At 43.3% G+C, this 26,784-nt stretch overlaps 1 protein-coding gene across 2 annotated transcripts; it reads left to right on the top strand.

The window, feature by feature from the left end:
- Positions 1-1,764: 1,764 nt before the first annotated feature.
- Positions 1,765-26,784, top strand: FAM124B (family with sequence similarity 124 member B). Of its 2 annotated transcripts, none has more exons than XM_001109310.5 (2): positions 1,765-2,912; positions 23,376-26,784. In XM_001109310.5, exons 1-2 carry the CDS (start codon positions 2,181-2,183, stop codon positions 24,009-24,011), a joined length of 1,368 nt encoding a protein of 455 aa, XP_001109310.4. In that variant the 5' UTR covers positions 1,765-2,180; the 3' UTR covers positions 24,012-26,784. The 2 variants fall into 2 exon arrangements, with proteins under 2 accessions (XP_001109310.4, XP_014966659.2); XM_015111173.3 differs by lacking the exon at positions 23,376-26,784 and adding an exon at positions 3,444-3,654 and having other exon boundaries at positions 1,772-2,912.

Raw genomic sequence — 26,784 nt, 5'->3', positions numbered from 1 at the left:
ATTATAAGGATTCATAAATTGCCTCTTTTAATTTTTTACAAGCCTTTTTAAAGCACATTTTTTTTCTTTGAGACAGGATCTTGCTCTGTTGTCCAGGCTGGAGTGCAGTGGCACGAACTTAGGTCAGTGCAGCCTGGAACTCCTGGGCTCAAGCGATTGTCTTGCTTTGGCCTCCCAAAGTGTTGAAATTACAGTTGTGAGCCACTTCGCCTGGTCCAATTGCCTCTTTTAAGAAGAATTGTGTTCAGAAAAAGTGCTTGTTCATACCTGTTGAGGAGCACAGCTATCAGGAGAGCAAATGATTTTTTAAAAATTTATTTATTTATTTATTTTTATTATTTTTTATTTTCTGAGACGGAGTCTTGCCTATCACCCAGGCTGGAGTGCAGTAGTGCCATCTGCAACCTCCACTTCCCGGATTCAAGTAATTCTTGTGCCTCAGCCTCCTGAGTAGCTGGGACAACAGGCACGCTCTGCTGTGCCTGGCTAATTTTTGTATTTTTAGTAAAGACGGAGTTTTGCCATTGTCCAGGCTGGTCTCAAACCCCTGATGTCAGGTGACCCACCCGCCTCGGCCTCCCAAAGTGCTGGGATTACAGGCATGAGCCACTATGCGTGGCCACAAATAATTTTTAAATCAATATTTAGAACACATTTAGGGTGAGTGTTGTTTAGAGCTTGACAACATTTTCATTGAAGATTATTCCATTTAAGATTCAACAGCTCAAGAGTCTGCAAATCTAGATCCTTAACCAGAACTTGCTTTTGTATTTTCCTTACAAGAGGAAGAAAACCCAGGCTGGGACTTCAAGGCCCCAGAGAGGCAATGCAGCAGGTTCCTGGGTTCAAATCTTCCCTCAGCTACTGCTTAGCTGTGTGACCTTGGGCAAGTTACTTAGCCTTTCTATGCCCCAGTTTCTTCATCAGTAATTTGGGGCTAGTAATCTCTTCTTCATAGGTTTGTTGCAAGATTAAATTAATTTACATTAAGGGCCAGGTGTGGTGACTCACACCTGTAATCTCAGCACTTTGGGAGGCCAACGTGGGCAGATCACCTGAGGTCAGGAGTTCGAGACCAGTCTGACCAACATAGCAAAACCCAGTCTCTACTAAAAATACAAAAAAAAAAATCAGCTGGGAGTGATAGGGCATCTGCAGTCCCAGGTACTGGGGAGGCTGAGGCAGGAGGATCTCTTGAGCCTGGGAGGTGGAGGTTGCAGTGAGCCTAGATCACACCACTGCACTCCAGCCTGGGCAACAGAGCAAGACTCCATCTACAAAAAAAAATTTACTTTAAGAATTAGAACAGTTTATGACTGGTACATAGTAGATCCTCAATAGACACTAAAAGTTATAATTATAATTGTTAATTATAATTATTATTATAATTATATGAGCAATTATTGGAAAGCTCTCACTCTTTCTAAAGAATTTGCATGAATCAAGGAAGACTAATTTTCTCAATGTCTTTTTAGTACACTCAGAATTTTCAGTACAGCAAATAATTTTCAGTGAAGTCAAAATTATTTAGATAAAATCTTCTCTTCAAGCCCTAGCAGAAAATGTTCAGAAACAAAACGAAATAAAGAGACAAAGGAAAAAAAAAAACTGGCAAGGGGTCAAGTTTTGAGAATTGTTTTCAAGAAGTCATTGTGTTCAGATTGGTGGAGCAGGCTACTGTAAACCGTAAGTAGGAAATGAGAACCCGTTGTGGGTTGATAAAATGGATGTCTTTTCAACTAAACAGATTGCTATCAGCCCAACAGAGCCAACTCATGTTCCTTTTTGCCTGGTCACTTCCTTTACTAAGTGTCTGTAAGAGCCGCCCATTTGGGTGTTTCTCAGGATTATAGGTTTTTAGGTCATATAGAAACCCTGGGGAACGCCTGAAAAGGCTAAACACAAGCAGTTACATTATGCACAAGCTGGATGACGTGACTCCACTGCTGCTGTGTGGAGCAGAGGCTGATGAACCCGAGCTTGTGTGAGCTTCTCTTGCAGCAAGTCCAGGGGTGGCCAGGAGCACGTGTTAGTCTGGTTAAGAGCTCTGCTCAGAAGTAGCTGCTGCAGCTGAAGGTTTTCGGGTGAGCTGAAGGCTGGGCCGCTCCTTCGTTCATTTCAGAAGTTGAACAGTGGGCCTTCTACACACGCTGTCCTTGTCATCCTCAGGCAGTTCCTCCATGGATGAGACACAGGGGCCTCTGGCCATGACTGTCCATCTTCTTGCCAACTCTGGGCACGGTTCGCTTCTGCAGAGGACTCTGGACCAGCTCCTGGATTGCATTTGCCCAGAGGTCCGGCTCTTTCAGGTGTCTGAACGGGCTACTCCTGTGAAATACTGTGAAAAGTCCCTTTCCAAGCGGTACCGGTTTCCAGGGATGTCCGTGTTGCTTTTCCTGCACAAAAGCCTGGGAGAGGATCGGCTATTTCGCGTCCTGGACTCTCTCCAGCATTCGCCATGGCAGTGCTACCCCACCCAGGACACTTGGGGAAGGCTGTGTCCCTACCTTTTCGCCAACCAGGAGTTCTACAGCCTGGACAGCCAGATGCCCATCTGGGGGGTGAGGCAGGTGCACTGTGGCTCCGAGATCCTGAGGGTGACGCTCTACTGCAGTTTCGATAACTATGAAGACGCCATCAGACTCTACGAGATGATCCTGCAGAGAGAAGCCACCTTGCAAAAGAACAATTTTTGTTTCTTCGTGCTGTATGCCACCAAGAGCTTTGCTCTGCAGCTCTCCCTGAAGCAGCTGCCCCCGGGAATGTCAGTGGACCCTAAAGAGTCTTCGGTGCTGCAGTTTAAGGTTCGAGAGATCGGCCAGTTAGTGCCTCTGCTACCCAATCCATGCATTCCCATCAGCAGCACGAGGTGGCAGACTCAGGATTACGATGGCAACAAGATTCTGTTTCAGGTATTCCTGTTTCATCTTAGATCTTGTAGAGGCTCATGGAGCTGTGTAATTTTACATTGGAATGGGCCTAAGCTAGTGGTTCTCAGACTTGGTTGCACATTAGAGTCCCTCAGGGGCTTTTTAAAATTCCCACCCCAGGCCAGTTTGATCCAAATCTCTGGGAGCATCCAAGCCTGGGTAACTTTTTTTACAGCTTCTTGGATGACTCTAATCTGTAACAGGGTTGAGAATCACTAATCTCATAAAATCTCATCCGACAGATAAGAAAGTTCAGATTCCATGAATTCGCAGCTGACACAGGTACTTTATAGTAGAATCAGATAGGATTCTACTATAAAGATCAGAATCTTTACAAAGAATCAGCTTCCTTTCTCAGGCTTGCTGTTTAAATGCCTGTTAACTATACCCATATCCTTTGCTTACTCTTTGGGCTCAAGAATGTCATAAGCTCTTCTCATCTGACCGAAGGAAGCTGAAGTCATACTTATGCTTACAGACTTTTTTTTAATTTTTAATTTTTTTATTTTTTAGAGATGGGAGTCTTCCTCTGTTGCCCAGACTGGAGTGCAGTGGTGCCGTCATAGCTCCCTGAGGTCTCCACCTTCTGGGTTCAAATGATCCTCCTGTCTTAGCCTCCTGATTAGCTGGGACTACAGGCACGTGCCGCCATATCTGGCTATTTTATTTTATTTCTAGAGACGGGATCTTACTATGTTGGCCGAGCTTGTTTAAGGATATTAAGTTTGCAGTGCTATTGACTTAATTTTTATTTTTTATTATTATACTTGAAGTTCTGGGGTAAATGTGCACAACGCAGGTTTGTTACATAGGTATACATGTGCCATGTTGGTTTGCTATACCCATCAACTCGTATTGACTTAATTTTTAAGCATCTTGCATCACTGTCAAATTTTACCACATACCAAGTTAGACAGAATGCTTTCTTTAAAAAATCTTGAAATTAAAGCCTTCCTTTGTAACCATCCTTGAAAACCTAACATAGCAAGTGTGTATTTCTTCACGATAGCCGCCATGCATTGCCTTTCATGGTATGTGAGCCTGGGCGCTTAGTAGCTGTATGACTGTGGGCCTCAGTTTCTTCATTAGCACAATAAAGGCACCAGATAATTTGCATCTTCCTCTCTCATTTACAGTAAATGACCTGACACTCACAAAGTACATAATTAAGATAGTGCCAATAACTCAATTTTAGCTACTATTGTTCACATTATGCCCTATACTAAGGATTTTAAATTGATAATTTTATTTAATGCTTATAACAACCTACGAAGTTACTATTTTTCCCATTTTGGAGATAAGAAAACTGAACTCTCCAGGGGGTCAGTTATTTGCCCAAGACAGGAAGTATCTATCCACCCTGAAAGTTCATGTGGTCAGCTGCTGCAGTCCAGTGTATGTGTGTAAATGTGCATACAGGGGGATGAATGTGATGTTCACAGCAAAATATCCTGTGGCTTCTGTCATTAAGAAATGGTCAGAAGCTACTTAAGGCCTACTGGATAAAGTAATAAGAGACTACAAGATGAGATGTCTTTCCATTTGGTTAATTTTGTTGTCATCACTTTGACTTGTTAATAAAATATGAATCATACTGATTCTACATTAAATGATTTCTAAATTATTCACCTTCTTGTTCACATAAGGTAGATAGGCACTGTTTCTGTTAGTTGCCTATTATAAAACCCCATAATTTCCAAGGCACCTAAAATTTCTTTCAGTTTTAGCGACTCTCTAGTACTTAAAATCAACCTCATTGTCAAACAAAAATTTAATGTTCGTGCGCAGCAAGGGACATGATTTTAATCATTCTTGTCTTTAAGGCTGACTGACATTTTTGCTTTGGAACCACAGTTTAAACAACTTAGTTACTTTGGAAAGTTGAGTCATATTTGGGGAGGGTAGAAGAGTTTTTTGGATAAAGACAAACTCCATGAGTTGCATGAAGAGAGCCCTCTTGCTCTCTGGATTGTCCCAGGAGCCTGGCCACTTCTCAGGCATCAGCCCCTCACTCTTTTGTTTCTGAGACAGAGTCTCACTGTGTTGCTCAGGCTGGAGTGCAATGGCGTGATCTCAGCTCACTGCAACCTCTGCCTCCTGGATTCAAGCAATTCTTGTGCCTCAGCTTTCCTGAGTGGCTGGGACTACAGGAGCCTGCCAACATGCCCAGCTAATTTTTGTATTTTTAGTAGAGATGGGATTTCACTATGTTGCCCAGGCTGGTCTCAAACATCTGGCCTCAAGTGACCATCTGCCTCAGCCTCCCAAAGTGCTGGGATTATAGGCATGAGCTACCAAGCCCAGCTGCCTCTCACTCTTGATAGCCCCCTTCTACATCACCTTTGTCCTGACCTCCAAACCTCAGGGACTTCTGCTGCCTCACTCCAAAACATGCTTTGATCTCCTCTTGTTAAGTCAATGAATCTAAGCTTTTGCAAACAGAGTGGGAGATTGCCTTCTGGAAAATTCTGCTTCTGGTGTCATATAATAAAAGTGCCTGAGGAAAGTGTGCAAAGGCACGGCCATGATCCAAAGACAACACATTGTAGCTCCCAGGTAGCTTTTCACTCTTCGAATGGAGTGAATTTTTCAGGATAGTAAATTCCTGGGTGTGTTGGCTCGGGCCTGTAATCTCAGCACTTTGGGAAGCTGAGGCGTGTGGATCACTTGAGGCCAGGAGCTTGAGACCAGCCTGGCCAACATGGCAAATCCCCCTGTCTGCTGAAAATACAAAAACTAGCTGGGCATGATGGTGTGCACCTGTAGTCCCAGCTACTTGGGAGGCTGAGGCAGGAGAATTGCTTGAACCAGGGAGGCAGAGTTTGCAGTGAGCTGAGATTGTGCCAGTGGACTCCAGCGTAGATGACAGAGCAAGACTCTGTGTATTAGTTTGTTTCACAGTGCTGAGAAAGACATGCCTGAGACTGGGAAATTTACAAAAGAAAGAGGTTTAATTGGACTCACAGTTCCACGTGGCTTGCGAAGCCTCACAATCATGCAGAAGGCAAGGAGGAACAGTCGCATCTTACATGGATGGTGGCAGACAAAGAGAGAGCTTGTGCAGAAAACTCCCGTTTTTAAAACCATCAGATATTGGGAGACTCATTTACTATGAGTGAATTCATTCACTCATTCACTCATGCCTTAAATAGCACCCAAGTCACCTCTTGAATGCTTTGCTGCTTAGAAATTTCTTTCGCCAGATACCCTAAAATATCTCCCTCAAGTTCAAAGTTTCACAAATCTCCAGGGCAGGGGCAAAATGCTGCCAGTCTCTTTACTAAAACATAACAAGAGTCACCTTTATTCCAGTTCCCAACAAGCTCCTCATCTCCATCTAAGATCACCTCAGCCTGGACCTTATTGTTCGTATCACTATCAGCATTTTTGTCAAAGTCATTGAACAAATCTCTAGGAAGTTCCAAACTTTCCCACATTTTCCTGTCTTCTTCTGAGCCCTCCAAACTGTTCCAGCCTCTGCCTATTACCCAGTTTCAAAGTCGCTTCCACATTTTCAGGTATCTGTTCAGCAATGCCTCACTCTACTGATACTAATTTACTGTATTAGTTTGTTTTCACACTGCTGATAAAGACATACCTGTGATTGGGCAATTTACAAAAGAAAGAGGTTTAATGGACTCACAGTTCCACGTGGCTGGGGAGGCCTCAAAATCATGGTGGAAGGCAAGGAGGAGCAAGTCACATCTTACATGGATAGTAGTAGGCAAAGAGAGGGCTTGGGCAGAGAACTCCCGTCTTTAAAACCAGCAGATCCCGTGAGACTCATTCACTATCATGAGAACAACATAGGAAAGACCTGCCCCCATAATTCAGTCACCTCCCACTGGGTTCCTCCCATGACACATGGGAATTGTGGCAGTTACAATTCAAGATGAAATTTGGGTGAGGACACAGCCAAACCATGTCACTCTGTTTCAAAATGAAAAGAAAAGAAAAGAAAAAAAAAGAAAATCCAGCCTAAATTTCCTTGGGTCCTGGGGAGAGGGGCTGGGTAGCAAGTCTGACTTCTTTAAGTGAGTAGTCCAGGCCTTACACTGTGTGCTCAGGATCCAGATCCCAGCTCTGCTACCGCTGTCTTGGCCCTATCCTCAGACAGGCATCCCCCAGGGTTGCCAGTTGGCTGCCAGCAGCTCTGAGGGCTACATCCTCCATGTGGGCTCCCAATGCCTTGCCCCACCATGGCCCAACAAAATGTCTGGACTTCAGTTGGAGCAACTTGGATCAGATTCTCTTCTCTAAATCAATTATTACATGCAGGAAAGTGAGATTATATGGATCCGTTTAGCCCTGAGGCAAAGGCTCTGCCTTCTACCCCTAGATGCTGTGTGGTGTTCTGTGGGACTCTTAGGGAAGGTTGTGGGTCTCCAGAGATCAGGGCAGAGGAGACAAATATAGAGTGGCCCCAAATGGCTGATGTTCAGAAAAAGCAAGAAAATAATATCTACTAAAGGAAGAACCATAACCACAAACTAACCTCTCTGCAGACCATCCCTCCACATGGCCAGGATGGAGGCGTGTGAGCAGGAGGCCTGAGTGTGAGGGGAGCTAGGTCGAGGAGGGGGCGGTGAGAAAGCTTTCCTGAGGAGCGATGCCGAGATCTGCCTGAGCTGGATGGCCCAGGAGGAATTAGCCAGTTGGAGAAAGGAGCAAGGGTGTCCCAAACAGGTGACCGTGGGTGACGGTGTTGGTATGGTGCTGCTTAGCAGGCCATGCTCAGCAAACTTCCTGAGGTTGCATGTGGCTGGAGTGAAGGGAGGGGGAATCAGGGGAAGGGGATGGGCAGGTGGCCTGAGGCTGGATCAGCGGGAACATGGTTAGCCACTGGAAAGTAAGCGCCGAGAGTGGGGGGACCTTTTGGGCTCGCTCCTGTGAACCCAGAACCTAAGGTCAGTGTCTGACACATGGTAGGCAAAAACATCCTTCTATGAATGAACCCAGGCTAAGTAGCTTCTATTCCATCCTTGGTGTAATGAGCAGTCACTGATGGATCCTATGAATGGAACTGACATGGATTATTTGTGTTATGAGGGTCAAATGAGAGAATGTACATGGAGGTGCTTGGTAAAGTAGAAGCCCCTGGAGACCATGTAACTGTGGTGCAATTGTCATCTGTGCATATGAGAGGCTGTCGGCTGTCTCCACCAGCACACCCGTGAGCAATGCATTTTCCACATGACCTCTTGCCATTGCAGACCGTCTGATGCCTCTTAGAGGCTAGAATGGATGGTTTTGATGAGAGTGATATGAGGGTATCAAATAGATGCTCAGTAAATGAATGTATGAATACATGAATACATGAGAAGGCAAGTCCATGTTTATTCATTCCTCAGAACTTTGTTGAGTTCCTGCTGTGGGCCGGACACTGTTTTTCCTTTGGCAGTTTTAATTCTGCTATCTCAGTTCTTAGTGGGTGCAAAATGATAGTGAGTTCAACCTTCCCTTTATTCGTTCCAACAGTCCCTCTGCTTTTCTCCCTGTGCTTTTGCCTCTGGTGGTAGGGACAGTGTCAGCGTGTTCTGAGGGAAGGTAGCATGGGTGATGATGTCCCGCTCTTTTTTAAAACCTCCTGCAACTTAAACTGTGCCCTCAGTCAAATAAGCTATTTTGTCAAATCAACCACATGCAGTATCTCTAGTCAGTTACTGCAGGCTTTCAGCTTTCCACAGCTGAGCCCCATGTCCAAAGTTGCGTTTTTTGTACTCTTTATAGATTTTTTTTTTCAATTTTTCACATTATGGTTCCTCTTCCCTGATTCACCTGCTGAAGCATTCATCTCCTGGCCACCCCCTGGCATGGGCAATCCCAGGGGAGAGCCCATGACTTTGGTGTTGGGCTCTGGCAGACTCTGAATTCTAGGTCACTTGGTTAGCATTGATGACCTTCTCATTCTGTTTGATGTACAGTAGGCAAACTTTATAAATGAAATGATAAACCTCCCTCAAAGCCCCTTGAAATGCTCCAGCAAGGTCTATATTTCATGGCCCCGTGGGAGATGTGAAAGCCATGCCCTTGTTAGCCTTTGGGTGGGTGCTCTGTGTGGGATCCCACTGCCCTGGTGGTCTAATGAGGAGCTGGACCCTCCTGCAAGCGCCTGCAGTACCAGGCAGCCTGCAGGAAATGCAGTGTAGAGCTGCAGCCACCCACCTTGTGTGTAGGGAAGGAGAAGGTGAAATTGACTGAGGATGTCAAGTAACATGGAGGACGTGTGACTTGGGGGATGATCGAATGGGCTATAGCGAAGTGTAGGGCTAGGGAGTTCAAAGGAGTTTAGAAAATTTTTGGTCCACTGAAAATGGGTGCAGGAGGACACAAAATGGGATTTGAAGAAATCCATTTATTATGGTGTTTAGAGAAGGGGCAGACATACTCATACCTATAATACATAATTTAGGACCATAATCCTGTTAGCATCAAATAGGACACGCTGGAAGGGGGCTTGGCTGACCTCTTCAGAGGGGACTTCCATTTTCCAGTCAAAGCAGGTGCAGTTTTGAAATAGGGAACTCATAATAGAAATAGGAGGTTAAATTTCATGGGTAGACTTGACTGAATTTGGCAGTAATTGGACACGGAGGGTGAAGAAGAGGAAGGTGATGATGAGTCTGGACGCATTGGGCTTGAAGTGCTTGCAGGTCTTTCAGATGAAAAGAATCCATGGTCAGGTGGTCTCTGAGGGCTGAAACTCAGGAGGGGGCATGGGCTATGGGCACAGGTGGGGTTGGTGGCTGAAGCCCTGGGAAGGATCGACATTACCAAGGAAGAGAGTGTAGAGGGAGAAGAGGTAAAGACAGTGCCTGGAAAATGTGTGCACTTCGGGAGGAGAGGGAAGAAGAACCAGAGCGAGACGCTGAGAAGAAGCAACCAGAAAACCAGGAGGGTGAGGAGATCATGGTGTCATGGAAGTCAATGTCGCTTGGTGGCTTGCAGTCCCTAAGATGTGGCTTCTCAGGTGTGCTAGAGCAGAGCCTTCAGGTTCTGTCCTGGTCTCCTCACCGGGCCCCCAGTTGCTTGTGTGTTGCCATTGCACCTCGAGATGTTGGCACCTGCTGCAGGCCCTGTGTCCTCCACCAGTAACTGCTACTGCCACCACTCTGGGCTTATGGAACCGTCCCCAAACACTGCTGAGACCAAGCTGTCATTTCAACAAGGTCTTGAGGTGGGGAAAAAACCCCCAAAGAACTCTAGTCCAGAAGAATAACTTATAAGCACCTCTAGATGTCGTTATTCTCAGAGCTCCCAGGCAAGGTATGGCCTTGAGGTCCCTCCCAGGTCTCCTCCAAGTCTTCTCTACCCCCTTCTCCTGGAGGTGCTCCAGACCAAACTCACACGGTGAAGGAGGATGGTTTTCTCTCTTCCTCTCTGAGGTCCTTTCCAGGTCTTCTTTCCTTGATAAGGGTGACTGCTTCCTAAGTTGACTAGATGGGAAAGGTCACACACATCTCGCCTCCCACCCCCATTGTTTGATGTTCAGCAGCAAAACTTTACAAATTAAAAGATAAAACCTCCCTGGAAGCTAGGGAGGTTTTAGAATAGGGTGGTGTCCTATTCTTTCAACCTGGGCAGCACAGATCAGTAACAGCACAAGAGTACAACATCAGTACAATCTGGGGTGTGCCATCTCGACAACACATGTTAGTTGCTGGCTATCCATTCTGGAAGCTTTTCCCAACTTAATCATATGGATGAGCTGAAACTCATACCTGTGTAGCCTTCTTGCAGTCCTGGGGCCTCACCTCTGGATCCCCTGCAATCAGCACCTGAGCTAGAATCCACGCAACTCTCCAAGACAGCCATGTGGGAGAAAATCATGTGATTTTGAAAGATTTGGTTTAATACATACGCTCTCAATGGAGACCCATTTCTCAACTGAGACCCATTTCTCTAGACGAATGTATTGTCCTCTAGGACTTTCTGTGATGACGAAAATATTCTATATCCGTGCTATTCAATGTGGTGGCCATTCACCACGTGTGGTTACTGAGCATTAGAAATATGGCTGGTGAGACTGATGAACAGAATTATTAATTTTATTATATTTTAACAATTTAAATGGCCTTATGTGGTTGGTGACTAGTTTATTGGACTGCCCTGGCCTAAGTCATTTCTAAGGTCTCCTGCATCTTGAAGCTTCTGTAACTATACTGTGTATAGCCTTACTGGTGACAAAACTGTATCTCTTATCTCATCTGTCTTTTTTTTTTTTTTTTTTTTTTGGAGACAGAGTCTTGGTCTGTTGCCCAGACTGAAGTGCAGTAGTGCAATCTCGGCTTATTGCAACCTCCCTCTCCTGGGCTCAAGCTATCCTCCTGCCTCAGTCTCCAGAGTAGCTGGGACTACAGATGTGCACCATCATGCCCAGCTAATTTTTGTATTTTTTATAGAGACTGGGTTTTGCCATGTTACCTAGGCTGGTCTCAAACTCCTGAGCTCAAGTGATCCACCAGCCTCAGCATCCTAAGTGCTGGGATTACAGGTGTGAGCCACCATGCCTGGCCTATCTCATCTTTTTTCTTTGCTTTTTTAGAGAGAGGGTCCGATCCTGTCACCCACGTTGGAGAATTAGTGGCATGATCATAGCTCACTGCTTTAAACTCTTGGGTTCCAGTGATCTTCTCATTTCAATCTCCTGAGTAGCTGGAACTATAGGCACGCATTACCATGCCCGGATAATTTTTTAATGTTTTATAGAGATGGGAGTCTTGCTACGTTGCCCAGGCTGAACTTGAACTCCTGGCCTCAAGCAGCCTTCCTGCCTTGGCCTCAAAGTACTATGATAACAGGCATGTGAGCCACCGTGCCAGGCCCAGATCCTCATCTCTTAAGGGTAGAATTCAGTTCAATTTTTGGAAACAGTCAAAAGATATTTAGCATTAATTGTATTGAATATGGTACATAGTTGAAGATATTTTAATATTTTAAGAGTACAACATATGTTACCTCTCTATACTGAGAATTGTCTCAGATTCCGAAACTCAGGTTGCTAAAAAAAGTTCCAAAAATATTTAACACAATTATCAATCTTTTAAGTGCTGTGTATAGCTTTTCATAATCTACCTAAGGACAACAGATAATCTAATATGATATTATATATAACAGTTAATGAACACTTATATACCAGCCACTGTGTTGTGTTGTTTCATTATAAATATCTCCACTTTAAAGATAGGAAATCGAGGTTTAGAAAGTTTAAACAACTTGCCTATAGTCAACCAGGAAGCAAGGATAAAGTCAGGTTTCAAACTCAGGTCTCTCTGTCTCCAAAGTTCAAGCTTTTAACGCTTACATAATTTTTGTTTTCTTTTAAAAAGAACAGTTGTTTAATATATAGTGTTTTGATTTCCATTACAGTTTTAACGAATATAGCACCTAGAATTGATCTTTCAAAACAAGATGATTCAGCCTGTTTTAGATAATCAGCTTCTTTCATTTCTAACATTGTAGCGAAACTTGATACTTTTTCCTCTTACCAAGTTTAATGACAGTTAGTTTCTCTGACGGCACTTTCTGTTTCATATCTTAGCAAGATTTTAATAAGAATAACCTACTGGATAAGGTTGCAAACAGCATTTTTTAAAATTGCAAGATTACCAACAAATGTACCTTCTTTCCTTTCCTCCCTCCCTCCCTTTCTCTCCCTCTCTCTCTCTCTCTCTGTCCTTGTTTCTTTTTTTTGAGACAGAGTCTTGCTCTTGTCACCTGGGCTGGAGTGTAGTGGCATGATCTCGGCTCCTTGCAACCTCTGCCTCCTGAGTTCAAGCTATCCTCCTGCCCCGACCTCCTCCCCAGTAGCTGGGACTACAGGTGTGTGGCACCATGCCCGGCTAATTTTTGTATTTTTAGTAGAGATGGAGTTTCACCATCTTGGCCAGGCTGGTCTCGAACTCCTGACCTCGTGATCCGCCCACTTCGGCCTCCCAAAGTGCTAGGGTTACAGGCATGAGCCACCGTACCCTGCCAAGTGTTTCCTTTTCATTAGAGGCTCTTTTCCAGCTTCCAATTAAAAATAAGTTTGTTGACAAGTATCGGGGGAATCTTTCCTCCAACTGATTTAATTGGTAAACGTCCGAGTGGTGTATGTTCACGCCCGCTGGTGGGATTCCTTCCTGTGTGGTTTCTCCTCTTTGTGGACCTTGCTCTCCCATTTGTTTGCTCACTCGATGAACTCAGGCATTTTCAGTCTCTCTTCTCTGTTACCAGAGGCCCTCATCATCTCCTTCAAACTCAAACAAGCAGATTTTCCTTGGCTCGATGGCTCTGATATCTTGCCTTCTTTCTATGCCTGGCTTCTCAGTTGAGCTGTCTGTTTTTGCCCCCTTCTGCTGCAAACTGATGGTGCTTCTCCCTCTGCCATTCTGCACGCTGAGCCTTCCTCTAGCAGTTGCTGAATCTGCTCTCTGGAGGGCCAGCAGTGCTTGAGGACAAGACATCAGTAGCATTGGTACATGTGGGCCACTCCTGCCTTCTTGAAATCTTCTCCTCTGTGGGCTGCCATAACCCAGTTCTTTTAATTAAGGGGTTTATTTTCTCTGACTATTCCTTTTCTCTCTCTCTGTGTGTGTGTGTGTGTGTGTGTGTGTGTGTGTGTGTGTGTGTGTGTTCAAAGACTCAATTGTTTCTTCCTCTCTCTAAATCATGTTTTCTCAACCTTGACACTGTTGACATATTTTGGATGAGATAATTCTTTGTTGTGTGGGGTGTCTGGTGCATTGCAGAATGTTTAGTGGCAGCCCTGATCTCTATCAGTCGGATGTCAGTAACACTGGCCCACTCACCCCTGAGTTGTGACAACCAAAAATGTTTCTAGACTTTGCCAAATGTCCCTTGGGAGACAAAAATCACCCCAAATGAGGACCACTGCCCTGCACCAAAGATCTCCCCGCTGAGGTTATGAAATAAAAATCACCCTGTGGATTTGGTTATCACTTTCGTTCAACTTAATCCTGTACTTGAATTTCCTCTGTCTCTTGAGGTTTTAGCCTCTTTCCTACTCCCTGTAAGACCATTTAAACATAATGACTCATCCCCATCCCAAACTCAATCCAGGCAAAACCAAGTCATCATCTGCAGCCCTCCTCTCCCCACCCCCGACTTCTCCAGCTCCGTTCATTCTTCTCCCATTTGCCCAGATTTTGAAACACCAGTTGTTTTTAAAGCCTTGTTTTTTCTCAGAACCCCCACATCCAATCAGTCCCCAGCTGTTCTAATTTTCCTTGGGAGTCATTTCTGCTTCCTGCCTTCCTGCTTTAAGCCCACGTTGCTTCAAACGCAAATTATTATTACAGCATTAGCTCTTCGCCCTGGCTCCAGGCATTCTGTTTCATCCTGCACAGCGCTATCAAAATACATTTTTAAATGACTGCCAAATTTATGTTCCTTCTCAGTTCAATAACAAAAGGTGAGAAAATCAAATTAAAACGTCCCTGCCTGGCTTTAAAGACCTTCACATCAGACCTCTACTAGAATCTCCCTTTGCAGGCCAGTTGTGGTGGCTCACGCCTGTAATCCCAGCACTTTGGGAGGCTAAGGCAGGCGGATCACTTGAGGCCAGCAGTCTGAGACCAGCCTGGCCAACATGGTGAAACCCCATCTCTACTAAAAAATATAAAAATTAGGCTGGGTGTGGTGGCGCCTGCCTGTAATTCCAGCTACACGGGAGGCTGACGCAGAGAATTCATTGAGCCTGGGAGGTGGAGGCTGCAGTAAGCTGAGATCGTGCCATGGCACTCCAGCCTGGGCAACAGAGCGAGACTCTGTCTCAAAAAATAAAATAAAATAAAGGATCTCCCTTTGCCACCTCACTTCTTCACCATCCCAGCCTTCTTACCCTCCTCTTCCCTCCAGAGCTCTGGGCTCACTCCCACATGCTTTCTATATTTTATGTATTATGTATTTGCTTTCTATATTTTATGTATTGTGGTAAAATATGTGAGACAAAAACTTACCATTTTCACCTTTTAAAAAATTTAGGAAACCTTCTTTCTTTTAAAAAATTGTGGTAAAATACACATAACAATACTTTTACCATCTTAACTATTTTTCGAGGGTACAATTCAGTGGCACTAAGCACATTCACAGTGTTGTGCGACCATCACCACTATCCATTTCCAGAACTTTCTCGTCATCCCAAACAGAAACTCTGTACCCGTTAAATCAAACTCACCGTTCTCCCGCACCCTTGGTAACTTCGACTCTACTTTCTGTCTCTGAGTTTGCCTATTCTTGGTACCTCATATAAATGAAATCATACAATATTTGTCTCTTTGTGTTTGACTTCACTTACCACGATGTTTTTAAGGTTAACCAGTGGCTGTAGCATTTATTACAATTTCATTTACTTTTATGGCTGAATACTATTCCATGCTATGTATATCTGTATCCGTGCGTTACTTGAGCTACTCCTTAGCCAACGATGCCTTTCATTTAATCTTCAATTATCCAATTTCAAGGCTCTGATCAAACTCCACCTCCTCTTTGAAACCTCCCACGAAGCTCAAGGGCACATTAATTCCCATTCCTGAGTAGAACATTGCATACCTAAATATTTGCAACACATAACTGATTATATATTTTCCCTTTCTTGCATTTTATAATGTGGGACTTTATGACTCTCCTTCTCTTTTCAGTATTTTATTACGCATGTTTCTTTCCAGTAGAGTACTTGGCGGACAGCTGCTTCTGAAATACTTGTTGACTGACTGACTACTTGTTTTCAGGAAATCAGTTTATCTCTTTAAAGAAGGTATATACAGAAACTGGTTTGGCATAAGCAAGTGTGTGTTTCATTTTGTTTTATCAACAGATATTTAGCTGTATTCGTTTCTATTTTCTTTATTAACCATTTAGAATAAAAGAACATAGTGGCTCTGCAAGTAGATAATTTATTTTCTTCTTCTCTAGCATTTCTTGAAGGCTCTGTGTTTTCATTTCTGGGTCTCTCAGCTGTACACTCTCAGGCTCTGTTAACTCCCTCTTAGTTCCTCTCATTCCTCTCCCATTCTCCAGCCCCACCCGCAGCATACCCCCACCCCAAACACACACAATCCCACTTCTACACCCTTGCTCAATACTTTATGTTGCTGTGAAAGAGGCATTGCTCAGGAGGGTCCTGCTATTACAGGAGAGCACGTTGCCATTGGTGGTTTTGGCCAATTGATGAAAATAAGTACCTTTCAAAGGATCAGTTAATTGCAAAAGTCTGGTTTCAACTCTAAAGTGAGCCTGACACTATGTTGAGGTTTCTTATTATCTACCTAAATTGTTTCCATGAAGTCATTTTTTCCCCCAGTGTTGAAGAAATCCTCTCTTGCTATATCTTCTTGGAATCACTTACAAAAGAAACATTATTTTCCCTTCATGATACGAGTCTGCCCCTTAACAGCTTAATCATTTTTCAATGATGTACTTTCTCTTGTTTTTCAACAGTTTAGAATTATAAATGAGTGACAATCTTTCTGTTAATCACATAATGCTGATGTTCCTTGAACTTGAAGAACCTAGCTCTCAACTGTAACATTTTACAAATATTTCTTAGAAAGATGATCTCTAAATGATCAGAATTCCTACAAATGCATTTCAATTTGTTTTTTGGCAAGAGCTTAATTCTCCCTGAAGGGATTCATCTCATTCACTCAGCATTATGTTTCTCCTGGAAATTCTTCATTCCAATGCCAAACATCTGCATTTCTATGTTAATAACATTACACTCACTTTTGCCCTATGCTTTAAGGATCTTACACTTCTCTTTAAAAAAAGTGGACATTCTCCTCTCTTAAGAGGATTGTGCAAATGTCTAGCCATATTAATAAAAATCATTATGAATTTTCTTAAGACTTTATATCCACCTGATATAGAATAATTTGGGGCCTAGTTTATAGATGCTACATTCTCATTCGCTTCTATGTGCAAAAATTCATATTTTGTTAAGCATTAAGTTTTACTTATTTATATAACAGATATTTAGTGATTACTTATTGAATGTTAGGCACAGTGGTAGGCACTGGACATATGATAACAAAGAAGGTGTATATAACCCTGCTATTCCAGATTACAAAGTCTATGAGAAGATACACAGGAGTAAATAGCCAAGTACAAAATGGTGTGGCGAGTACTCAAATACGAGAAGTTCAAACTGTGCTGTGAGAGCTAGTAATAATACTAATGATGATGATAATAACAAATGCACGCATGGCACGGCTATAATTTAATCTTCACAACTCTACGATGTTGGCACTTATTTATCTTCTTTTCCATATAAGGAAACTGAAGGACAGAAATATTAAGTAAGTGGTCTAAAATCCTACTGCTAATAAGTGGCAGAGTGGATATTTAGTGACACCTAAATCAGATTTAGTGATATTGAGAAGGCTTCCTTCTCAATGCTGTGCAAGCTTGGAGCTAACAATGAGAGGAAGTTTCAGGAAAAAGGGCTAGAGGAGGCACATCCCACATAGAAGGAATAATATATATGAACCCTGGCATAGGAAAGGGCAAATCATGTTCAATTTCAGCAGGTAGAGGCTGAAAGGGAGAAAGTGGTGAATTACCAGTGTGGTGTAAGAAGAGACAGACAGTAAAGGGTGAGGCAGGCCACATCCAAGGGCTTAGATTTTTATCTTCAGAAGAGTAGGGCGTCATTGAGGCAGGATGACGGTGTAATCCAATCCTCTGGTAGGGGAGCGGAGAATGGATTTGTGGGAGGTGACAGCATCTGTGGGGACTTCCACTGGATGGCCACTGCTGTAATTCAGACAAGAGTTGATGACGGCTTGCTCCAGGGTGAATGACAGTGGGAGCAGAGAGAGTGAGTGGAATGTCAGCGATCTATAAGAGGAAGTGTCCATGGGGATGGGTGGCTGGTTGTACCCGGGGTATGGAGAAGGGTGACCGATGCTCTTGCTTGGGTCATGTGGGAGCTAATAGTGCCATCTTTTAAGATAGGAAAAAGAGAAAGCAGAACAGACTTGGTGTGAGAGGGAGATGAGTTCATGGTGCAGATGATTTGGGGCAGGTTTTGTCTGAGGGATTGGTGGCTGGAAGGCAGTTGGATAGATAGGTATGAAGCTTAAGAGACAGATGAAGCTTATGGGACAGATCTGAGGTGTAGTTACACTTTTGGGAGCCTTCATCATTTAGATGATAACTGAAGACCTAGATGCCCATGAGATTGCCCTGGGGCAGGTAAAGTGAGAAGAAAAGAGGAACCAGGCCAGTTCTGAAGAACGACAACATTAAATGAACCAACAAGGGAAGAGGCTCCCTTAATGGAAATGGAGAAGGGACGGAGGGAAAGGCAGGAGAAAATCCAGTGGAATTTGTTGGCAAAGAAGCTGAAGAAAAAGACTTTAGGACGAAGAGTACAGACTTCAATGTCAAGTTCTACCAAGAACTCAAGAAAAATGAAGGACAAGTGGGCTGATTGTAGATGATCTTGGCAAGAGCAATTTCAATGGAGTGGTAGGAGAGAATTACCAGCGTGGTGTAAGAAGAGTCAGACAGTAAAGGGTGAGGCAGGCCACATCCAAGAGCTTAGATTTTATCTTGTCAGTGGCATGAGTAGAGAAAATAAGGGGAGGTTTGTAGAAAAACATGACTGTACACAAATTTCCTATAGAGGTTTGACAGTGAAGGGGAGGAGAGAGAAACCTGGAGGGAAAGAGAGGGTGGAAAGAATATGCTTTTCAAGACAGGAGACTTGAACAAGTTTAATTGCTATTGGAAAGGAATAGGCAGAGAGAGAGAGAGAAAGAAGAGAGGGAGAGAGATTAAACATCCAAGATAAGAAAGTGGGAAAAATGAATAATTGATAGGTCAGGGTCACCAAGAAGGCGGAAGGTGATGGGAATATTGGCCCAGGGACCGGTCACTTTCACCTAGTGAGAATGGTGAAGCTGCAGGTAAGTTTCGCGATAGCAATGAGAGTGTTGCTAACTGGTGACAGCATCTGCTTTCTTAGTAATCTAGATGGTGAGACCACCTGATGAGAGAGAGCGGGGGCGATGGTGTCGCTGAAGGTTTCAGGACAGTTCTGAAGGTTTTAACAGCTGCTGGTTGAATGGAGAGAGGTGACGAAAGAAGCAGGCAGACTGGCAGATAGCCTGGGAGAGGCTGGAAACCACGCCATCATGGGGCAACCATTTCACAGACACATGCGTTTCTGTGGCATCCTGAGCACATGTTCAGAAAATGTGGGCAGGTAGACGGATGAAAGGTGGGGAGATTTTGTGGGAGTCTGTGACAGAATGGGAATAGCGAGGGGAATTGGAGGTATTGGCGAAGAAATGGTTGAAGTGATAGTCTTTGGACTCAGATTGGCTCTGAAAGGCAGTGCGGATGGGTGGGGTTGACAGGGAGAAGCTGGGGATTGGGAATGTTGATGTTGAAGAGCGGATGTGATGGGGAATTGATGCTGGAGCTTGTGGCCTCAGAATGCCCGGCTTACATAGAATCTTTCAAAGATGGGACATTTGCAGGTGGAGAAGGCCCAGTGGAGGGGCTGTGGGACTGAGTGACAGAGGTGAGTGGAGGGGTGAGCTGGGCTGGCCCAGGAGGGCGCTTCCTGGCTGCCCTGAGATGTCTCAGCACTGGTTGGGGCTTCAGGACCAATTTCATTGTGATCTGACATTGATTTAGGTGGCAAGAGGGAGATTACTCAGGCTTCTCTCCCTGTTCACAGTTGCTAGAGAATGAAATACAAGCCCCAGAGTCAAAGTTATTGATTTCTTTCTCCAGATTGGATAATCTAATATCAACCCTGAACCATTTCTGAGTATGGAAATATCCATGCCAGTTTCCAGTTCTAGAAGAAAAAGATGTCATTGGGTCAAATAAAAAGGTACATTATGATACAAGGACAGTGTCAAATGATTCTCCAAGAGGCAATGATGGTAGTTGGCCCTTTGAAGGACTGAGGGAGTTTGTTCTCCAGGGGAAGGGAAACCCCAGCTGACATTTCGGAGATAGAATTTTTTCCTCCTGATTTTGAAAGGATAAGCAAATAGTTTTCATTGGACAGTGAGAATTTGGGGGTGATTTGAGGTTGGGGTGGGGAGAAGGCTTTACTTTTTATTTTACTCATTGGTACAATGAAATTATTTTTATGGTGATAAATTACTACTTTTATAATAAAACTTTTTTTAAAAAAAACACAAACAGTTGAAAAGAAAAGAAAGGAAAGGAAGGGAAGGAGGAAGGAAGGAGAGAAGGAAGAAAGGAAGGGAGGGAGGGCGGGGGTGTGGAATTAGAGCAAAGAGAAATATAGAGAGAGATAGCTAAATGAAATTAGGCAGAGTTTTTCAGAAATGTGGAGGAGAAGTTCAGCTGTATGTGATAAGAAACAGACTCACAGCAACTGCAAGGTAACTGACTACTCGAAGCCTAGCTTTTCTGGCTCCATGGCAGTAGTTTCCAAACTTTGTTGCACATTAGAATTACCTGGGGAGATTTATCAACTGTGATAGCCAGGCGTACTCTGAACTGATGAAATCAGGAGGTCGTGGGCTGGTAGCAGGTTTCATTGTTTTTTAATGATTCCAGGACGTTCCCTTGTGCAGCAAAGTTTGGGAACAGAAATTTCTCCTATGGGTTTGCATAAGGTCACGTGCCGCAGTGCAGTGGGCATCCCTTCAACAGTATCTCCCCCTAGAGAGAGTTTCTGATGCTGGCAGAAGCTCTCTTCAACACACTCTGGGGCACCACACTCAGCTGTGGTTCAGTACAAACACATCTGGGATGGGGGTTTCAGGTGTGTGTGGCTCTCTAATGAACTGGCTTGGCCCAGGGGTTGAATTTAGATATTCTAGAATGGTAGTTTTCAAGCTGGTTCTGGGAAGGCCTGGGAAACTAGGGATGGGGTCCTGTAGGCAGAGGCTACCCTCTGCACTTCAACCAGGGCTGCTCTAATTAGATTGTTTCATATTTTGGACTACCAGTTAATCCCAGCATTTTGGGAGGCCAAGGCAGGTGGATCACTTGAGGTTGGGAGTTTGAGACCAGCCTGACCAACATGGAGAAACCTCATCTCTATTAAAAATACAAAATGTAGCTGGGCGTGGTGGAGCATGCCTGTAATCCTGGCTATTCAGGAGGCTGAGGCAGGAGAATCACTTGAACCTGGGAGGCGGAGGTTTCAGTGAGCTGAGATTGCGCCATTGCACTCCAGTGAAGCTCTGTCTCTCTCTCTCTATATATATACACACACATATAAAAAGAGAGAGAGAGAGAGAATCATTGATCTAGAATAGGGCTTGGTCAACTGTGGCCCGGGAACTAAAAATAGTTTTCTATTTTTACATGATTGGAAAAAAAATTCATGACACATAAAAAGATATGAGATTCAAATTTCAGGGTTCATACATAGAGTTTTACTGAACACAGCCATTCATTTATATATTGTCTATGGCTGCTCTGCGGCAGAGTTGGGTAGTTGGGATAAAGACCATATGGCCGGCAAACCCTCAGATATTTACTGTCTGGCTCCCTGCTGAAAATATTTGCCAACTTCTATTCTAAAAGAATCAATGGAAGCCCTTGTTTTTTTGTGTTTGTTTTTGCAGTTTGGTAATAGGCATCTCATCATTTCTATCAGAAAATTGAGAGAATGTACATGTGCGTCATCTGTACAACGAATACGTTCTGTGTGTGTGTGTGTGTGTGTGTGTGTGTGTGAGAGAGAGAGAGAGAGAGAGAGGGAGAGAGAGAGAATTTACTCATTTCTAGACCTGTTTTCTCACTGCCCTGATTTCTGCCTTCTTGCCTCATAAGATAAATATGTATCATATTTTTTCTCCCTTGAAATAGACTTCATTTTTTTTTTTGCAGCAGTGGTAGGTTCACAGCAGAATTAAGCAGAAAGAACAGAGAGTTCCCATATACCACCTTCCCTCCCAAAAGAGCATCCTTTCCTGTCAACATCCCTTATCAGAGTGGTACACATGTTACAACTGGGGAACCTACAATGACACATCACCGTCACCCAAAGCCCATAGGGTACATTAGGGTTCATTCTCGGTGTCATACATTCTGTGGGTTTGGATAAATGTATAAGGATGTGCATCCACCATTACAGTATCATGCAGAGTAGTTTCACTGCCCTAAAGTCCTCCATGCCCCACCTATTCAACCCTCCCTCTCCCCACCCCTGGTTGATCTTTTTACTTTCTTCATAGTTTTGCCTTTTCCAGAGTGTCGTATAGTTGGCATCATATGGTCTCTCTCTGTCACCCAGGCTGGAGTGCAGTGGTGCAGTCATAACTCAATTTAACCTTGAACTCCTGGGCTCAAGGGATCCTACTTCTTCTGCCTTCTGAATAGCTTCTGCCTTCTGAATAGACTATAAGTGTGCACCACACGTCTGGCTAATGTTTTTATTTTTTGCTAGTTGTCCAAGCTGGTCTTGATTTCCTGGCCTCAAGTAATCCTCCCACCTCAGCTTCCCAAAGGGCTAGGATTCCAGGCATGAGCCCAGATGGGCGTCTTTCAGTTAGTAGTATTTATTTCAAGTTCTTCCGTATCATTCTTCTTGATATTTGATTAAGGGCTGGGCCAGGTAGGGATGGATCCTGGATACCAATTTCCAAGGGCTGTTATTAAAATGGAAAAAATGGACTTTTTCCAGAAATCTTCTTGGGAAGAGTGTTGTGCATGGACTAGGATGCAAGGCTCCCAAGGGTCAAAGTCTTAAAGGGGAGGTCAGTGAACTCCATTCTGTGGAGGGAGAATGCAGTCAACTGTGGGGTGAGGGTTTTGCTGAGTGGGGTCTGTAAGTTTGTAACCAGAGTGGAATTGCTAAGAATTAAAACACCTGAAGTTCCATAGAAGATGTGCCCCCTTTTTGTTTTCTCCCATAATACCAGTCCTCTAATCTAAATAAATGGTGCCCCAAGAATTTAAAGGACATTGCTGCCAAATTTTTAGCCTGCCTGGAGTGGTCCCATGTCTTAGAATGGCGCAAGATACATATTTTTATTAGAAGGATCACCAGCTTTGGAAGATTGAATTCTTACTTCAATCCTTAACTTTAACCACATGTTTTGGTGGCGTTTTAAATTTCTTTTTTTGCATGGTTGCTAATAAATACATCATTAACAACATCCAGTGAGGTCACTAAATGACATGTGTGAATGTCTGCATTGTTTGAACAACTTGCTGTACCAGAAATGTGGTGTTGTCAATTGACCATTTGATTCCCAAAGTCTTAACCTTATCAAAAACTTAATTTAGGGAGTCTCAGAGAGAGGTATTTGGAACTGGGGCTGATTAGATACCTCATAATTATATTGTACTTATCACTTCTGTTCAATTCAACCAAATTTACTGAAAGTCTGCTATGGACATGGCATGGCAGAGGGTGAATGAGGCATAGTCAGCTCTTGGCACTTAGTTAATGGAAATTATGTTTCGTATGTTCCTCCTTTTCTTTTCCCTTAGGTCCAGCTGAATCCAGAACTTGGTGTTAAGAATGGCACCTTGGGAGCTGGCATGCTTCCCCTGGGCTCCGGGCTGACTTCTATCTCTGCAAAGAGGACCTTAGAACCCAGGATCCAGAGGAACCAGGGCAAGAGGTCCCAGGGGCGTTCTCTGGAGCTTCCTGAACCCACTGGGAGCCCCACATCAGAGAGCTGTGGTGGCACTTTGTGGAAAAGCCCTGGCCGGTCATTCCAGACCAGCAACCCAGCTATGGGTTCCCACCTACACCTGTCTTCTCATCACCTTGAATCTGGGGCCAGAATGAAGGTCCTCAACCGGGAAAACAACTTTCAGAAGCTTGAGGCCGAGACGAATGTTGACACTGGGTTCACCATCATAAATTCTGAACCCACGCAGATTTATTTTGGTGGATTTCCAAGGGATTTGCAGACCAGCCAGCCACCATTCTGCTTGCCAGCCTCTTCCTTGGGGGTGGCTACCTCCAAAAACAACAGTGTCCTTAAGGAAAGTGTCTCTCCTTTGCCACTTGCTGGCCAAAGGGACCTTGGTACCAGGAAGACAATTTCAAAATGTCTCTTTCATCTGCAAGTTCAGGGTGAAGAAAAAGAAGAAGACGAAGAAGAATTCTTTATATAGCATAAAATAAATGTGGTTTTCTAAAACACAAGATCAGATAGAATGTTCTAGAAATGGAGTACGGACCCAGAATCAGCCTGTTAGTTGTTCATCTGAGAGGGTCTGAATGCTCCCCATGCACAATCTGTATTGATTTTGTTTCAAATGTTCAAAGTCTAAAGGTGCTGGGAATGATTGTTTATTTGCAATCACAGTCATAAGAGAACACAGCCAACACACAGGGAAAAAACCGAATGCCTTTGTTCCCTGGAGATGCACTAACCCAGCTGGATGTGTTGAATCCAGCACCTATCAGGATAATTGCATTGTATGCAAATGAATCGGTATGTTATACAACACTAATTAGTGTCTGTAATTTGGTTTTAATTTTTACTTAGGTTGCATAGCTCATCCCCCTGGACAATATGGACTGCTATTTATCCTTCAATGCTTTTTAATTTTCATGTGACCTCTTTTGGTAACTAGGCCTTGTACACCACATACCCTCTTGTGATTTTGCCTTTGAAGTTGTTTGTATCTGGAAAGAGTGAAAATGCAAAGAGTTTTGAAAATTATAAACAGTTAATTTTGTTTTCCTGTTTAATGAGCCAAAATACTGGAAGCCAGAAAATCAGGTTAAAAACGAATGCTAGGCTCTAGGGTTTTCCTGCTCATCTGCTTCTCATTTGTTTCTGCACTATGTCAAAGAGGACAGTGGTTCTTGCTACAAACCAAAGAGGAACGTTGAGCACAGTGGGAAAATTGGACTGGTTAATCTGGTCACTGGAGCAGGACTTGGGTTCTTCTGGCCACATTTTGACTCCCAGATTCCTTTACAAAACACACTCATTCATTCATTTATATATGTTCATCCAATAAACATTTTTTGAATGCCCATATTTGAATAAGACATGGTGTATATGGTACATATACATTCAGGGGCCATGAAACCCAAAAAAGTATTTATGGTTTCACCACTATAATAAATTCATTCTACCAACTCTTAAAAAGATATTGAATTCCAAATACCTTCCTCCAAAAATTTTTCCACAGTTGAGGCCCACACTTGCCACATAATGGTGTAATAAGCATTTGCAACCTGCAGATGGAGACTGGGCATATTGTGAATTGCAATTATAATTGCAATGGACAAATTCTCAGTTGCTCATATGCAGAATTTTTTGGTTATGTCTGTACACACAGTTTTTAAAAAACCTGAGTCCTGTGTTTCAGTTCATTTATAAGGTTGTTCAGTTGCATGAACTTCACTCTCAGAACAGATGTTACATAAGAGTATAAATGTTGATTTAGCTGGATCTTTTGGAGACTTGGATACTTACTACACCTAACTGGAGACAGAGATGAGTTCAGCCCTAAAGTCAAATCTTGCAAAAGTGAGTCTAGGCTGATTTTGGGTGCTCTTCTCGGCAAAAGGGATAGAAATGGAGGAGAGTTGTAAATGGACAAAGACAAGACTCCTCAGTTGATATTTTTTGTCCTTAAAACATCAACATATTCTCATTCCCATTTTCTCTCTCCCTCCCCTAGACTACAATTTGATTTTAGAAAATGGGATGAAGAGTTTAACTTTGGTATAGCTTTCTATAATAAGAGTTTAAAAAAAAAAAAAAAAGGAAGTTGCACTACTCAACTTTGAATAAGCACAGCAGGAAGAAGTTTTGAAATTTACTTCCCACTTTTTTTGATGTTATCTAAATTTTCTTAATATAATACCTGAAAATTATAAAGAATATTGAGAAATGTGAATCAGGCACTTTACAAAATTGACTTGTAAAATGATATACCCTTAAAATGTCATCTATTCTATCCTACTTGTATTATTCAGGCTTCCCTAGAGGAACACAACTAATAGGATAGATGAATATATGAAAGGGAGTTTATTAAGGAGAACTGACTCACAATCACAAGGTGAAGTCCCACAATAGGCTATCTGCAAGGTTAGGAGCAAGGAAGCCAGTCCAAGTCCCAAAACCTCAAAAGTAAGGAAGCCGACAGAGCAGCCTTTGGTCTGTGGCCGAAGGCCCTAGAACCCCTGGCAAATCACTGGTGTAAGTCCAAGACTCCAAAGCTGAAGAACTTGGAGTCTGATGTTCAAGGGCAGGAGGCATCCAGCATGGGAGGGTGATGAAGACCGGAAGTCTCAGCCAGTCTAGTCCTTCCACGTTCTTCTGCCTGCTCTATTTTAGCCACACTGGCAGCTGATTAGATGGTGCCCACCAGACTCAGGGTGGGTCAGCCTCTCCCAGTCCACTCAGTCCACTGACTCAAATGTTAATTTCCCTTGGTAACACCTTCACAGACACACCCAGGAACAATACTTTGCAACCTTCAATCCAATCAAGTTGATCCTCAATATTAACCATCACACTACTCAATATAGGAATTCAATTTTCAACATGATGGGATGGAAATACTAGTGGACTAGGCGGGGGAGGCCCAGACTTTGGTTTCACTTTTTAAATTTACTATTGATTTGACCTTGAGCATGTCAGGCTCCTTGGTCCTCTGTTGCTTTATCACCTGTAACAAAAGATTGTTAGGGAAATCAAGATGATGTATATGAAAGCATATGGATTTCATGAAGCATTATAAACCTGTGAGTTTTTTATGATTATTGTATTATTTTGTATATTATATAATATAGTGTATTATTAATACCATTGGTCCTTCGGACCCACAGTTTAAAAATGTCATGAGAACAAAGGGCTTTTTTTGAAACAATTTTTAGTGAAATCAATGAGGCAATAAAAATAAATTCACCTTTCTGAGATTT

Source organism: Macaca mulatta, chromosome 12 (assembly GCF_049350105.2).
Source record: "Macaca mulatta isolate MMU2019108-1 chromosome 12, T2T-MMU8v2.0, whole genome shotgun sequence".
NCBI lineage: Eukaryota > Metazoa > Chordata > Mammalia > Primates > Cercopithecidae > Macaca > Macaca mulatta.
The sequence above is the reverse complement of the archived record's forward strand: the minus strand, read 5'-3'. Positions and strand labels throughout refer to the sequence as shown.